Genomic DNA, 14,152 nt, shown 5'->3' with positions numbered 1-14,152 from the left:
ATTATTTATTACATCAACTTAAGTTTGGCACGCTCTTTATGGGACATCCTGTATTTGCGTACATACGAGTAGGTATTATTATTTGTACAGAACTACAGACTCCAATAAAAATCGTCCCTCTACTATAAATAAATTGATAAATTCTAGGTCAACGGGCCTAGCAATAATTTAGGCTTAGCGAAGAAATTCAAGAATTGATAAAATTCGAATGGTTTTAACAACATCTTAAAGTATCATATCGCAACTATGTCGCAAAACCTTATTTTACAAACTAAGAAGTTTATTTTCACTTAATTTAGTTGAATTTATCAACACGTATTGTTTTTCCCACGTAAATCAGAATCTTTTACTCCATAATTGATAACATCAATGTTAATTGCACGTAACATAATTAAATTACACATACAAGTATGTCGCTTTCACTCCCATACATACGTCATCCATTACCATTCCGAGTCCACACCATGAATTATGTATGACTGTTTACGAAATACACAAGTTTTACGATATTTACACAAAAAGGCAGATAGTGCTAATAAGAAATTAAAATATCTTGCAGATAGCCACTAAATGACCAGATAACAAGTCTCTGTATGATAATAAACAGCAATAATTGCTATTAACTAACCTCTCTATCAAAGTTACATACTCGTAGCAAAAAGTTTCTTGATCTTTTAATGTTTTCAATTCTTAAAGATATAGGTACCGAGAAAGTTCAAAAAGTAATTCTATGATGCTAAATTTTTTTTTCCTTTTCATCTTTGGATTTTCCATATTAACTAAATAAGTATAAGACAATTCTAAAAATATTATATTCATAACAGTTACCTATTAATTTACAGTTAACTGTGATTCATTTACCCAAATAAATGGTGAAAACTATCTTCATACATCGATATGCTCAACACTTTCACTCTATTAACATACGAGAAGTAATTTCACACAAAAAAAAATACAATAATTGCACAACAACACATGGCACGCATACAGAACACATGTAAACGTTAAGCCAAACCAACGCGTGCAGCCTGCGTGCGCGATGGCGATGACGATCAGTATGAATTTGTAGCGATGAGTTTTGCAACGCGTCCTGTCATTGGATCGTCAATCGTCATCGCCATTACCGATGCGAGCTGCACGCGTTGGTTTGGCCGAAGCTTAAGTTCACCTATAATTGGTTTTCTGACATTGTCTTAATGTTGTAATGCAAGACTTTATTTAAAAAATCATTAACAAAATTAAATGTGTCTGTCTGTCAACGACCTTCTCATCTCCCCAGTCCCCATGTATCTGCGTGTCTCAGCTTCGCACGAAACCTTTCTCTTTTTAGGCTTGGCTTAGAAAAAAAAGGCTTTCAGAGCTTAATTAATAGTACTGATTACATTTCAGAGTTATTTGTTTGTATATAATATCTATTATGGATATACATAATAATGAAATCCCCTCAGTTACCAAACCATAATTTAAGAATTTTCGTCTCGTTAAATGATGCCAACTCTCTTTCCCTTATTTGACTTCATCAAAATCCTTATTTTTTTGTCATAAAACGAAGCTAATCTATTTTGAAGGCTCAATCTATTTTTATACCAAAGTTAATGAAAATCGGTCACTTTATAAATGATCCTGAAAAGTAATAAGAGATGGTTTTTCTAGAATTTTCTCCTCCAATTGAGTGAGACTCCCGCAAAATGGTTTTACACTCAAGTTCCCATCCTAATGAGCACGGCTTGAAAGCGGAACAACTTGCTGTCCATTGAAACAATAAGTCTCGTAATTAGGAGACGATTCCGCAATACATTCGTGGAATTTTCCACAATGGCTCTTTAATATGTCGAGCGAAGTTAGACGGCTTCAATTATATCACCAGACGTTCAGATACATATCACTAGGGCAAACTTCCATTGGACGCCGACCAGGGCCCCGATTACGCTAAAAATTTCCATCTTCAACGTGCCCGGACGCCGAACGAACATCAGCTGTTTTGACAAATCCGTATCGCGGTGTCGTTATGACACCTAGTTGAAAGGAAGCATAGACGTAAACGTAAAGCTAAATATCTCATGTGACAATGAAAATACTAGGAAAGTACGTCCATTACGGTGATACCGAATTTGCACCTCAGCTGGAATTAAAAACGGAGCGCAACTGGAGAATAAGCGCGATGTATTGTAGACGTTAAAAATTAGCGTAATCGGGGCACAGTCATTGGACAAACACTCCTTAGTATTGAAATAGAAATATATTTTTAATTCAATAAATTACTAGACTATAATATCCCTTAACTGTCTGATGACTGGCAATTTACCCTGCTTAATTGACGTTTCCGGGTGTGTTTAATTATTTTTCTCTGACCTCTTTTTTCAAATAGTGAAAAACTTTTCTACCACCTTGTACATACTCGTACAAACATTCTTACAAATAGAAACAGCAATCTATGCTATTCTATTTTGCTCTATCTATACCCACCACCAAATTCATTTTATAGCACATAAACCAGCTATTGTAATTATTAACATGCTTACATATAAATCAGTAGGTAATTGAATACCCAAACGTTTTCTAGCAAATCTCTAACACTCGTATTCACAAACGATGCTTGCTTAAGTGAAGCAGCAAATCGAACGCACAGCGTTGAATAGAGCTCTGTGATTGGTTCGTGTGTCACCCTGTGCGTCCACGCGCACTGTGAGACCTCATAGTAATGTTTGTGAATGTCGCATTTCAGTATCAAGTAGACAAGCGGGTCCAATGACAGTTTAACTTTCCCCCGGGACACACTTGGCCTTCACTGGTTGGGTTTTTATTGGCGGTCAAGTTGTAGATCCTGGCTACCAAGTAGACAGTATTTTCTGGCAAATCTTTACTTCATCGACCGGCAGCCCAGAGGGCGAAACACCCTTCCGTGCCGCGTGGGCCTTGGGCTGTCGCGGAGACCTATCGTTGTGGCTCGGCCTTGGGTTTGGATAGCACATCTGAGATCAGCTAACTCTGAGTTGCACCATCTTACTCTAAAAACAAACACCAGAAATCTCTCAAACTCCATACAAAAAACATCGGTTATTGTCACAGTTAGTTGGTGCAACTCTGCCTAAGCATAAGTAATGTAATAAATGTTTACGTGTCAAGACGGTAATTTAAATTATAATTGCGAACGTTGATTCTGAGCGCGATTCCTAATTAAAATTTAAAATACATAATTATTATATTTTCTTTTACCCACCAATAATTATTGGCAAAGAAATTAGCTTAGTTTTAATTAGCAATGCTCGTAAGAACATGTATTTATTTTGTAGTTCGTTTTGAGACACATTATTTTAGTATCTCACTACTATACGAGGTCAAGAGGTGGCTGTTCTCGTCGTGCTACGGCCCAGGCGACCTGAGACCTAGGCATGAAGCCGCACCGAGGCGTGACACGCTAGCCTTAAATAAACTTCGTTTTATATAACAAGATTTTAGGTACAAACGACAGCACATCAGGCTATACATTTTCGTTTCGAAATCGCTTCTATTACAAATACATAAGACCCTAGTGTTAAGCTTGACGTGCTATCTGTACAAATCTATCGGCCATGAATAATTCAGCAGTACTTTGAATGTAAACTTTATTGGCTCTACAAGAAGCAAAGACAATTGAAACGGGTGGATAAAAATTGATTGTATCAATGTTACGAATATAATTTATAGTCAAGTCAGTAATCAAGAATTACTTAGATATTAAATTTATTTATCTTAGCGATTAGAGTCCCTTCTCAAACTAAATTATAAATAACATGAAGAAATCGAACTGCCTAAGGCGGGAGTCCAGTGTTTAAGGCTGAGTGCACCATCTTATTTTAACCGTAACTATAACAATGACCGGTGTTTTTTGTATGAAGTTTGACAGAATTTTGACGTTTGTCAAAGTTAAAGTAACATGGTGCAACCCAGCCTAAGTAGCTCAGATGGAAGAGCACTCGCCCGGCAAGCGAAAGGTCGTGCGTGGGTTCGATTCCCGCCTTAGGCAGTTTATTATTTTCAAGTTATTTATAATTTACTTAGATATGTTATTTTGTGACTGCAATTAGCGGCCACTTCTAAACAATACCAAGGCTCCAACATCCCTCAGTGTTCAACGAGCGAATTTCAACTTGAAGACCAATAGAAAAAGTAATACTAAAGTCACACCTTAAATTTTACCAATTATCAGTTTCATTCTCTATTAGCAAATTAATTTTATCCTTATCAACACTTCCAATCAGCCGTAGATTCATGGTTTCTCAAAATTTGCAAGTCACATAGTCTTTATAGTGCCAAAGATTCAAATCCAAATTGTCAGAACGCACGAAAAACTTTCAATAACAGGTTTTCGAGCAGGTTTTTAAAATTTGCACTTTTTTTGTTAATTTAGTACTTTCTCTGTCGTAAATCTATAGGCCTGTGATCTGTAACTGTAACTTGACAGTAAAGATAACAATCTTGAGGTATCGGTGTATGTAAAGTACCTAGCTATGAGTATTCAATAATAATACCTATAGAATAGACACAAAATTCATATTATAAGTTTACAAAGATCTAGTCAACCCATACCCAAACAATCACAAACATCAACGACATACTCGTACCATATTAACGAAATTCATTAGGTGTTACTTGAAGATTGCATTTGCAACGTGATTCTTGAATGCATTTTTTGACACCAAACAACAATTGAGGCAAAAATGTTGCTCAAGCAGATGCATTATCTCACTGGATTTTGACGTTACTTAAAATTCGAGTATTTGGTCCAAAAATGTATTATTTAAGTAAGTAACATACATTGCGTTTCCTCATCAGGTGAATTTGTCTCCACTGCAAGAGCACTACCCTCTCTAATTCAAAAAGGCAAATAGAGGATATGTCATATACTCCCCACGCTGGCCAGACGGGTTGGGGAAGTTTATGCGTTTGCATTAGTTCTAACCTGCCCATGGTGCTCATGGAAATATGTGCAGAATAAACTCGAAAAATAGTCGTATAACAGGCACAGAATCAGTACAATTGCAAAACAAATTCAAGCCTTAGTTTCATCCTTATCTGTCACTACATCTCCATTCACTCAAACACGGATGCTGAGGTTTGTTATAACGCGTAATAAAACAATCTTGACATGTAATGGATCGCCTCTGCGCCTGCACATAAGTTGTCGCCAATTACCATCTATACTTATAAGAAATCTGTAGAGAGGTCAATTCTGTACACGAAATATATTTTCAAAATAACTATCAGGGGGTGATTAGTGATCGATAGTGATGCCAAAAATGCAATCAGTAAAATTTTTGTCTGTCTGTCTGTCTGTCCCTAATAGAAACAAAAACTGCTCGACAGATTTTAACGAAACTTGGTACAATTATTCTTCATACTCCTGGGCAGGTTATAGTATACTTAGGAATTCTCACGGGAACGGGAATTAGCGGGAAAATCCTTTTGTATGAAAAATCTAAACCGCTTAAGTTAGATGCTTGAAATTTGGTATGCAGGTACCTTAGTAAACTTAAAGCTTAGTTACAACAGGATATTGCAAAATTCCCACGGGAACGGAAGTTAGCGGGAAAAAACATTTGTATGAAAAAATCTAAACCACGTAAGATAGATGAAGGGGGTAAAACGGGATCCACGCGTACGAAGTCGCGGGCGGCCGCTAGTCTAACATAAAAGAAATGCGTGTTGGAGAGACGATCGTAAATTTTACTGCGTAGCTGTATTCTGGGATTGTTTTATTTTATTACTTCTCAAAAGCGGGGCTTTCTTAATGTCATTTCCATGCTTTTAGCAGAGTTGTCGATGCTGCTTGGCTTTTTCTGAGCCGTACACTTTTCACATCTTGCTCGTGGTAGTAACGAGATTATTGGCACACATTTCCGATGCTGCATTTCCTAAAGAATCTACAGCTTACTATGTATTGGACTACATACGACGTAGCTGAAATTCGGATGTACTCGTAGCCTAACGGAGTTGGCCCACTTGTAAATAGAACATTTGAGAACTTCCTACGCAGTTCAAGTCCTGTGCTTCCAAGGCGAGCATTGATTTGATTTTGAGGTAGGATTGGCAGTTACAATTTTGAAACTACTAGACAGTTACAATAATTTTCAAATGTTCAAATGACTAAATTTTATTTTTCAATAAACAAACATTTGCCAAGTAAACAATGTGCAGGCAGTATGTGCGAACCTATATTATTATGCATTGCACGCCCCTGAACGCAATTAACGGACATTGGTGTTCCATGGTTGTGACACTCCTACTTCCATAATTGCACGTCCGCGTCACCATAATGTAGCCATAGTGGCGTAGACTATCACTCGACTGTTTCAAGTTCGAATCCCAGCTAAGGCACACATAGTGGTTAATCACTATGTAGGTACCAAAATATTGTTGCCCAGTTTCGATAGAGCATAGTGGCTTGAATTAACCTGATCATCTGAAGAAGAATGTACAAGCATTAAGCCAATCTGATAGAGCCATGTCAGAAGCTTATGGCTGGCTTACATTTATATTTAGATAGATCGTATAAGCCATAGAATAGAGAAGAAGAAAAATACACCATGGTTTTCCTGTCACAGGTTGTGTGGTCATGTCATATCACGCGTGCCGACGCAGCATAGCGCAATGCCTCTGCAACGAGCTGTTACCGGCATGCTAAAAACTATTGACCGAGGTCACAGAACTTGTACGAGTTTTAACATGAAATTATTGTAGTGCGTTTCACGTTTTATTTCGATAAATACTATTTTAAGCTTGTCATAAAAAACTCCGCTCTTTAGTTAAAAAGATAATGGATCATCATACTCAAATACATAAGAATAATTAATTAATGTTGAACCTGATTGTTTTTATCTGACATCTGTATTGTACCATGTTCCTGTGCAAATAAATGAATTTGAATTTGAATTTGAATTTGAATTTACCGGATAAAAATTGCTGGTGAACGTTATCCCGATTGAAATTATATGTTTTTAGTTCAAATTTCAAATACCTACCGCCTAATTATCTTAAGCGCCATCGTTTTAAACAAAACTGAAAAAAATGTTACTCCCAATCGGACTCAAGCTTCTCAATCCACAGTATCACGAAGATTGAAATGTTTAAACTACTTGCTTTTTATTTAATCATTATTTAAGTAGGACAATCAAAATGTTTTTGTCGAAATCGCTATTTTCAAATCGTGACCAAAAGCTAGGCCGGGCATGCAAGCTCAGTCATAAAAATAACCGTTCAGCCTTTTACCCATTATTTCCACTAAATGTAGAGTCGACGGCAGATCAGCCTACGTATGTATTTTTTGCAAAATAGCACTTATCATATGTAGATAAGGTGCTGGGGTTTAGGTAGACGTGCTGTCATCTACACCTCACCGTGGCGCTCTCTCTGCCAACATGTTAGTTATCGAACTAATGTAATGAAGAGCTTATAAAAAATGAAACTAGGTAGGTACCTAGTCATTATTATACCTACACTTAACTATTATTGGTGTTTATATTCGAATCCCAACGGGGTACATTTTATTTTGAACTAGGTACGAGTACCTATTACTGTATGTCAAAAAATACGCTCGTGCTTCAGAACTTTTGAAGTGAATTCATTTTGAATCACTTCTTTTTGTGTATTTTTATAAAGATGTAACATTAAATACTAACAATCCATCGTCTGTAGTGATAGACTACGATCGCAATTGCTCTGTGTCAATAACTTTCAGGGTTAAATTAGACTGGACAAAAGGTTTTGATCTATGAAAGACTAATTCAAATCAGAATAAATTAATTATTAGTTCCTCACTAAAAAGTGAACGTCGGCTTTAATTGTTATTGAAACTGTAATCTAACAATGCAGTCTAGATTGAAATAGAGATTCCGTCCGTTACTTGCCTACTGGCAATTTAGTTAGTAAATGAATCTGGATTTAATTATTTTAGAAAGCTGCGAGACTGTAATATAGCTAGGTGATTTTTCCATACAAAAATTCGTTGTTTTAGTACATGTTATACAGTATTGAAAAAATCAGGACAGTTAGAACTACATAATATGATGGTTGGTTACATACTCTAAGAACAACCGGATGACATAGTTATTTGGTTATTTATTTGCATATGACATACGAATAGACCCCATAATACGTGCCAAATGTTTGTCTCAAAGCGCTGGTAGGGCAAAAAGATTATGAGATATGTGAAGGCTCCGCAAAACTTAATTTTTTTTATTAGTCTTTTATTTTTGTTTTTTTTATTTTATTTTTAATATTTGAGGATTTGTAAGCACTATTTTTAATAGTCCATGCAAATCAAAAGAATTGTGACTTTAACTTGGAATAATACAACTACAAAATCGGACTGCGTATGATAACTTCGAGATTCCGAGATACTATGTATAACATTTCTTTTAAAATGATTGTTGGACCTGATGGCTTAAAACATAGTGTAAATGAACTTTTGTATTAAATGTTACGGTACAACAAATACATCACGGAACCTTCTCAACGAGTCCAAAGTGGGCATAATGGTCACGTACTTTCCCAAAACATATTTCGTTCCGGTTTATTGTGCAGCATTCAAAGAGGGTATTCATATTTCAAAGAAAATACATGTATAGGCACTTACAAAGAGCACAAAACATGTCACACGTTTGAACGTGTTCGGGACCGAGCTTATCCGACGTGCCATAAAAATAGCATAATAAATAATCATATTGTCAAATAGAAACTTACGCCCGTATTCACAAACGATGCTTGCTTAAGTGAAACAGCAAATCGAACCCACAACCTTGAATAGCTCTGTGATTGGTACGTGTCACCCTGTGCGTTCACGCGCATTGTGAGACCTCATAGTAATGTTTGTGGATACCAAGTAGTAAGGCCAACTTAGACTGCCTCTAATAAATATTACGAGTTTATAGTAACAGATACATTCATCATAGTGTCCGACCGAATGTTCGGTTTCGGTTTCGTTTTCGGTTGAGTTTCGGTAAAAACACGAGTTTCGGTTTAGTTTCGTTTTCGGCGGCAAACTTGCCGAAACTACGACCGAAACCGAATGTGCATTCGGGAGTTTCCGCGCTGTTTCTGCGCTGCGCTGTAAGTGACAAAAAACTTTAAAATAGGTAGTTGAAACAAACCACAGCTAATTTTCATAGTGGACTGTACTATACGATAAACATGTCAGTCAAGTTGACAACCTTTGTCGGAAACATTATTCAATGAAAATATTGCCGAACCCTTAGTATTTCTCTTCGACAAATACTTTAACACATTGTGAACCACTTTTCTTTCACGACTATAAAAAGATTTTAGCAATTTAATTCACAAAATCAATTGCGCACATTTAAAATAAAGTTTGTTTACACTTTGACCGCAATAGACAGTTTAAAATGACATGCAAGATGACATGTCGATGAAGTTTTCAGTTACTGTAGCCATTAAAAGAAATTAGTACCATTAGTTTTCCGCAACATGGCGAGGGTTTTTATGTTCCTGGTCGGGCTATAGTTAGTAATGACTATAGTGCATTTCATGGTGATAATATTATGGATTCAGAGTTTCAAAGTTCATTTTAGTATTTATCACCAAGGTATCCAAGTGGCAAGTACAGTAGATACTAACTTACGTACTACCAATTTTGTTTTGAAAAATTATTAAGGTAAAAGACCCGACTATGGGACGGGTTATGTAGATGTCCTGAATATTGCGAGTAATTAAAAAAAATCTAGACTATAAATCCTTCTTTTTCTTTTTTAATACATAATTTGATACATTTTAGAGTAAAAAGGTGCTTTATATGTTCAATTCTCTTTAAATAATGCAATTTAAAGAGAAAACAATAAAGACTGACTGATTATAATAACGTTTTCTTTATTTTTCCCTTAAAATATGAGCCTTGTAAGAAAGTTTCGGTTTCGGTTTCGGTTTCGGCCGAAATAGACACCGTTGCCGAAATTCGTTTTCGGTTTCGGTTTCGGTCGTAAAACTAGTTTCGGTCGGACACTAATACAGTGATGCTGCAAAATGTTTGCGGTGCGGCGATGCAATGCACCGTGTAGCATCTCCCTTACGGTTTTATGTAGGTATTTTATTATCCCTACAGAGATGAATGTTGTAAACATCTTTTTATAACGGATGCCTAGATAGGCACAGATATGTGCCGAATTTCAGCACTATAGGTTCAGCAGTTTGATGATTTGTAACCTTTATGCATAAGTATTTTAATAACTCAGCAAACGAAGCGTTGGAACCCTGCCTGCTTAATTTATTCTTCAAAGAAATTAACAAAACTCATTCTCCCCAGATGACAGCCGCGACCGCGACCGCACCCGCGACCGCGACAGCGACCGCCGCCGCCGCGAGTCGCCGCGGCGGGACGGGCGCGGCGACCGCCGGGACGAGCGGCCCGACAGGTGCGATTTGTCTCCTCAGGCTGACAGTCGTGACCGCAGGCCCGACCGCGACCGCAGGCCTGACCGCAAGGAGCGCGGCGAGTCGCGTAAAGACAAGGAGCGTGAGAGACGCTCGCCGCGTAAAGACAGGTATATTTTGGTTTTATATCTTGATCAAAAGTCTACTGTACAATAGAATAAACAATAGCCGAATGGTGAAGGGGTCGGACTGGCCGACTCAAGATCCGAGGAACGCGGGTTCGAATCCCAACGCCGCTTTACTATTGAGGTGAGCCCACTCGTAACACAAGCTTACCACGAGGGGCTAACTTTGTGCAATACAAATTACTAATAATCTTAAAAAAAATTGTAAATAATTGATTGCCAACAAAAGGTTTGCAGACAAGATTGTTATAGCGGCTGGTACACTAAACTGTGTTTGTTTCGCGGCAGCTTAACACCTCATGTCTACAAAATAGCGCATATGACAACAGCTTTAGTGCTTATCTTTGTGTCGTCGACTGTTCAAAAAATGTTGAGCAAAAGCTTGTGGTAAAGGCTCAAGTTCAAAGCTGACTACACACTGCAGCAGGCGACATAATATTGGTTTCTATGTATTTATACAGGATGTCCCAAAAAAATAGTGTCAAGCTGATTTATTGGCTACCGTTGCTAGCGATACTCTGTGGTGATACGTCTTATAAGGTATAATACATTGATTTGAAACCAATTCGTTACCTGCACTGCTGCGTGTAGTCTGCTTCGAATTTCTACCGTAATTGATATTTTACGCTAATTTACTAATGTGTTCACAAGTCTCAAACATTCATATTGTGTAGATGCGACAAGAACGGCCCTCGCAGTGGCCGGCGCGGGTTGTTAGGCGAGCGGCCGCCGGCGCTGATGGAGCTGCGGCCCTTCGGCGGCGAGCCACCGCCGGTCGAGCGCCGGCCCCACGACGCGAGGGACGCGGCCTCGCCCAGGTAAGCATACTGTACAACGGTATAGGCCATTGGTTCCCAAAGTGGGGGGCGCAAATACCTTTAAAGCAGGGATGTTATGGATATCCGTAACCGTAACCGAAACTTTCGGATATCCGAAATAAAAAAATATCCGAAACCGGTATAATATTATTCCAATATTCGTAACCGTATCCATAACCGAAACTACATATCCGTAACATCCCTATGATGATCTAGGATAGATAGGATACGCAGCCGGTAGAGAAGCCCTCGATTCTAGTGGCTGACTGAGGCCCATTAGTGTTGACGCGCTTCTACTCCGCCGTTTCTTACTGAGAAATAGAAAAAACGCACACCTTACACTGTCAAATACCGGTTATACTGCCAGTCTGAAAAATCTATCTCCATCAAACTGTTACAGCCTCCGCTAATACCCGCGCGGGCGTTTGCACGCGGTTCAGTATCGAAATATTAGAAGAGTAGCGCACGCGGTTGCCCGTGCATTTCCTTACATTAATCCGCGCTTCGTCCACCCGCACGCGTTTTAGCAGAGGCCCTTAGAAGAACAAACGTAATGCTATAATTTTACAAACTTTCAGCTGAGTGAATTTAAAAATTCTAATTTGTCTTCAGGTTCGTGGACCGCGACCGCCGCGACAGAGACCGCGAGCGAGACAGAGACAGGCACGGCCGCCGCTCCGAGGAGTCGCGGTAAGTTCATAGTTCTTCTTATTATTATAGTACTTATTATAATTGAATTTTGTTGTCTGCAATAGGATGAAAACTAATTATTTTCTAATGCAAGATAATTTATTGTGTGTTTATTTGTTCCGTACGCATTCCTATTCATCTTATGGTGAGTATTTATTTCTGCCACAACTACATATTTATTTCAATTTGAAATACAAGAAAAAAGAACAATAATTGATTTCTTTCTTATATGGTGGGAAACAAGTAAAAATTGAGAGCGACTATATTCCAATAAAATTAATGGGTCCGACTGACCTCGAGATCCGAGGAACGCGGGTTCGAAACCCACCCCTGTTGGACTATTGTGGTGAACACGCAAGCATTGTAGGGTTAACGGAACTATTTTTTAAAAGATTACACAGACTAACTGCAAGGCGTTTATGTTGTTCCCAGGTCCCACAGGCATCCTGACAGACGCGAGCGGTCCCGGTCTAGAGAGCGCTCCCGCGGCGCGGCTTTTCCGCCACCATCTACCTCCAGGTAATGCATTCGTAGACTTCTCTAAGAGAAATGAAGTTCTCTTCTCATGACAATGAATTTTGCATCATCGCAAACCTTTAAGATGTATTGAAATAGTCCCAGGTTACGTTAATCTTTGGGACAATATACCAAACCATTATCCAGCATAGAGCATGGTTGTAGGGGCTGTGTGTCTTGTGTGCCTCTACAGTGTTGATGTTAGTTGTAATTGTAGTTTTATCTACGTCACGGGATGTGGTAATTAAAACTGTGTCCGATTCCGTAGAGAGCGTTTATTGCACTGAATTGTAAGTAAGTTATAAAAATGAAGTAAAATGAACAGAAAGTAGGTCGCGCGCGCAGGCGCTATGTCAGCAGATTTACTGAACAACTTATATGCTATGTACTTGCTCGTACATCCTGCCATCTCAAGAAAGAAATAATACAAACATTAGACTTAAGTAATTTAGTTTAATACGAAGATCACTGTCCTAATATCAATTATACTATGGTAGCCATGAAATTAATTTTATTGTATGTAATACAGTATTACTTTATTTTTAGCAGTGGGGAGAGGCGAGGTTCCCCGCCGTCTGGCGATTACCGCCCGTCATCGTACAAAGTCAACAAGAAATTAGAAGTTATGGAAAAAATGGGTAAGTTATTTTCAAATGCATGTCTCTTTAATGTTGTGTGCCGTTGGTTTGCTATCCTTATTATAGTTTCGTCATATCACCGTGTGCCAATAAGTATGAGGCGTGAGGAAGCATTATAATGGCGCCACTGGGGCGGAACAACTAGTTTTCATACAATTTCTAGAAGCGCAACTCATGTCGCGTTTGCTACGGGACGGTAGTGATACTGCGACTGCGCTTCTAGAAATTATTTTTTTAGACCATGGGTCTCCAAACTTTGAAGTCTTGGGGCCATAATAATTCTTTCGGCATGTTTGCCCACCTATGCAAACATTTAAATTACTATTGATTGTGTATTGTGACACGTAACGACATCGAGTGTCGAGTAGTGTTACTATGTACTGTTCTAGGTATTTTCTATTGCAGCTACCCACTAACAGGTGGCATATTTGGGTCTTAAGCTGTCGCGGGCCGGATTGATGGCGGGCCGTAGTTAGGAGACCCCTGTTTTAGACTATACTAAAGCCTGGTCCGTGAGCACGTAGAATTTTGTCCAATGACCCCAAGCTACCCATCCTTATCGCTCGCGCGATTATGTTGCTGTCGCGCTCGCACACTCACTGCGGGCGCCCGTCGCACAGTCGCGACAGCAATATAATTACGCGCGAGCAATAAGGATGGGTAGCTTATTCGGTTTCGTTTTCGGTTGAGTTTCGGTAAAAACACGAGTTTCGGTTTAGTTTCGTTTTCGGCGGCAAACTTGCCGAAACTACGACCGAAACCGAATGTGCATTCGGGAGTTTCCGCGCTGTTTCTGCGCTGCGCTGTAAGTGACAAAAAACTTTAAAATAGGTAGTTGAAACAAACCACAGCTAATTTTCATAGTGGACTGTACTATACGATAAACATGTCAGTCAAGTTGACAACCTTTGTCGGAAACATTATTCAATGAAAATATTGCCGA

At 38.6% G+C, this 14,152-nt stretch overlaps 1 protein-coding gene across 1 annotated transcript; it reads left to right on the top strand.

Moving 5' to 3' along the window:
• Positions 1-6,630: 6,630 nt before the first annotated feature.
• Positions 6,631-13,302, top strand: LOC114363702 (U1 small nuclear ribonucleoprotein 70 kDa-like; the record flags this gene model as incomplete). The annotated part of the gene is made up of 6 exons (XM_028319501.1): positions 6,631-6,691; positions 10,295-10,532; positions 11,222-11,365; positions 11,978-12,055; positions 12,488-12,574; positions 13,118-13,302. Coding segments are annotated over exons 1-6 (793 nt in total), but the record flags the coding sequence as incomplete, so codon positions are not given.
• Positions 13,303-14,152: the final 850 nt, after the last annotated feature.

This window comes from Ostrinia furnacalis, unplaced genomic scaffold (assembly GCF_004193835.3).
Source record: "Ostrinia furnacalis isolate ACB-3 unplaced genomic scaffold, ASM419383v2 OfSCF7233, whole genome shotgun sequence".
NCBI classification, from domain to species: Eukaryota; Metazoa; Arthropoda; class Insecta; order Lepidoptera; family Crambidae; genus Ostrinia; species Ostrinia furnacalis.
The sequence above is the reverse complement of the archived record's forward strand: the minus strand, read 5'-3'. Positions and strand labels throughout refer to the sequence as shown.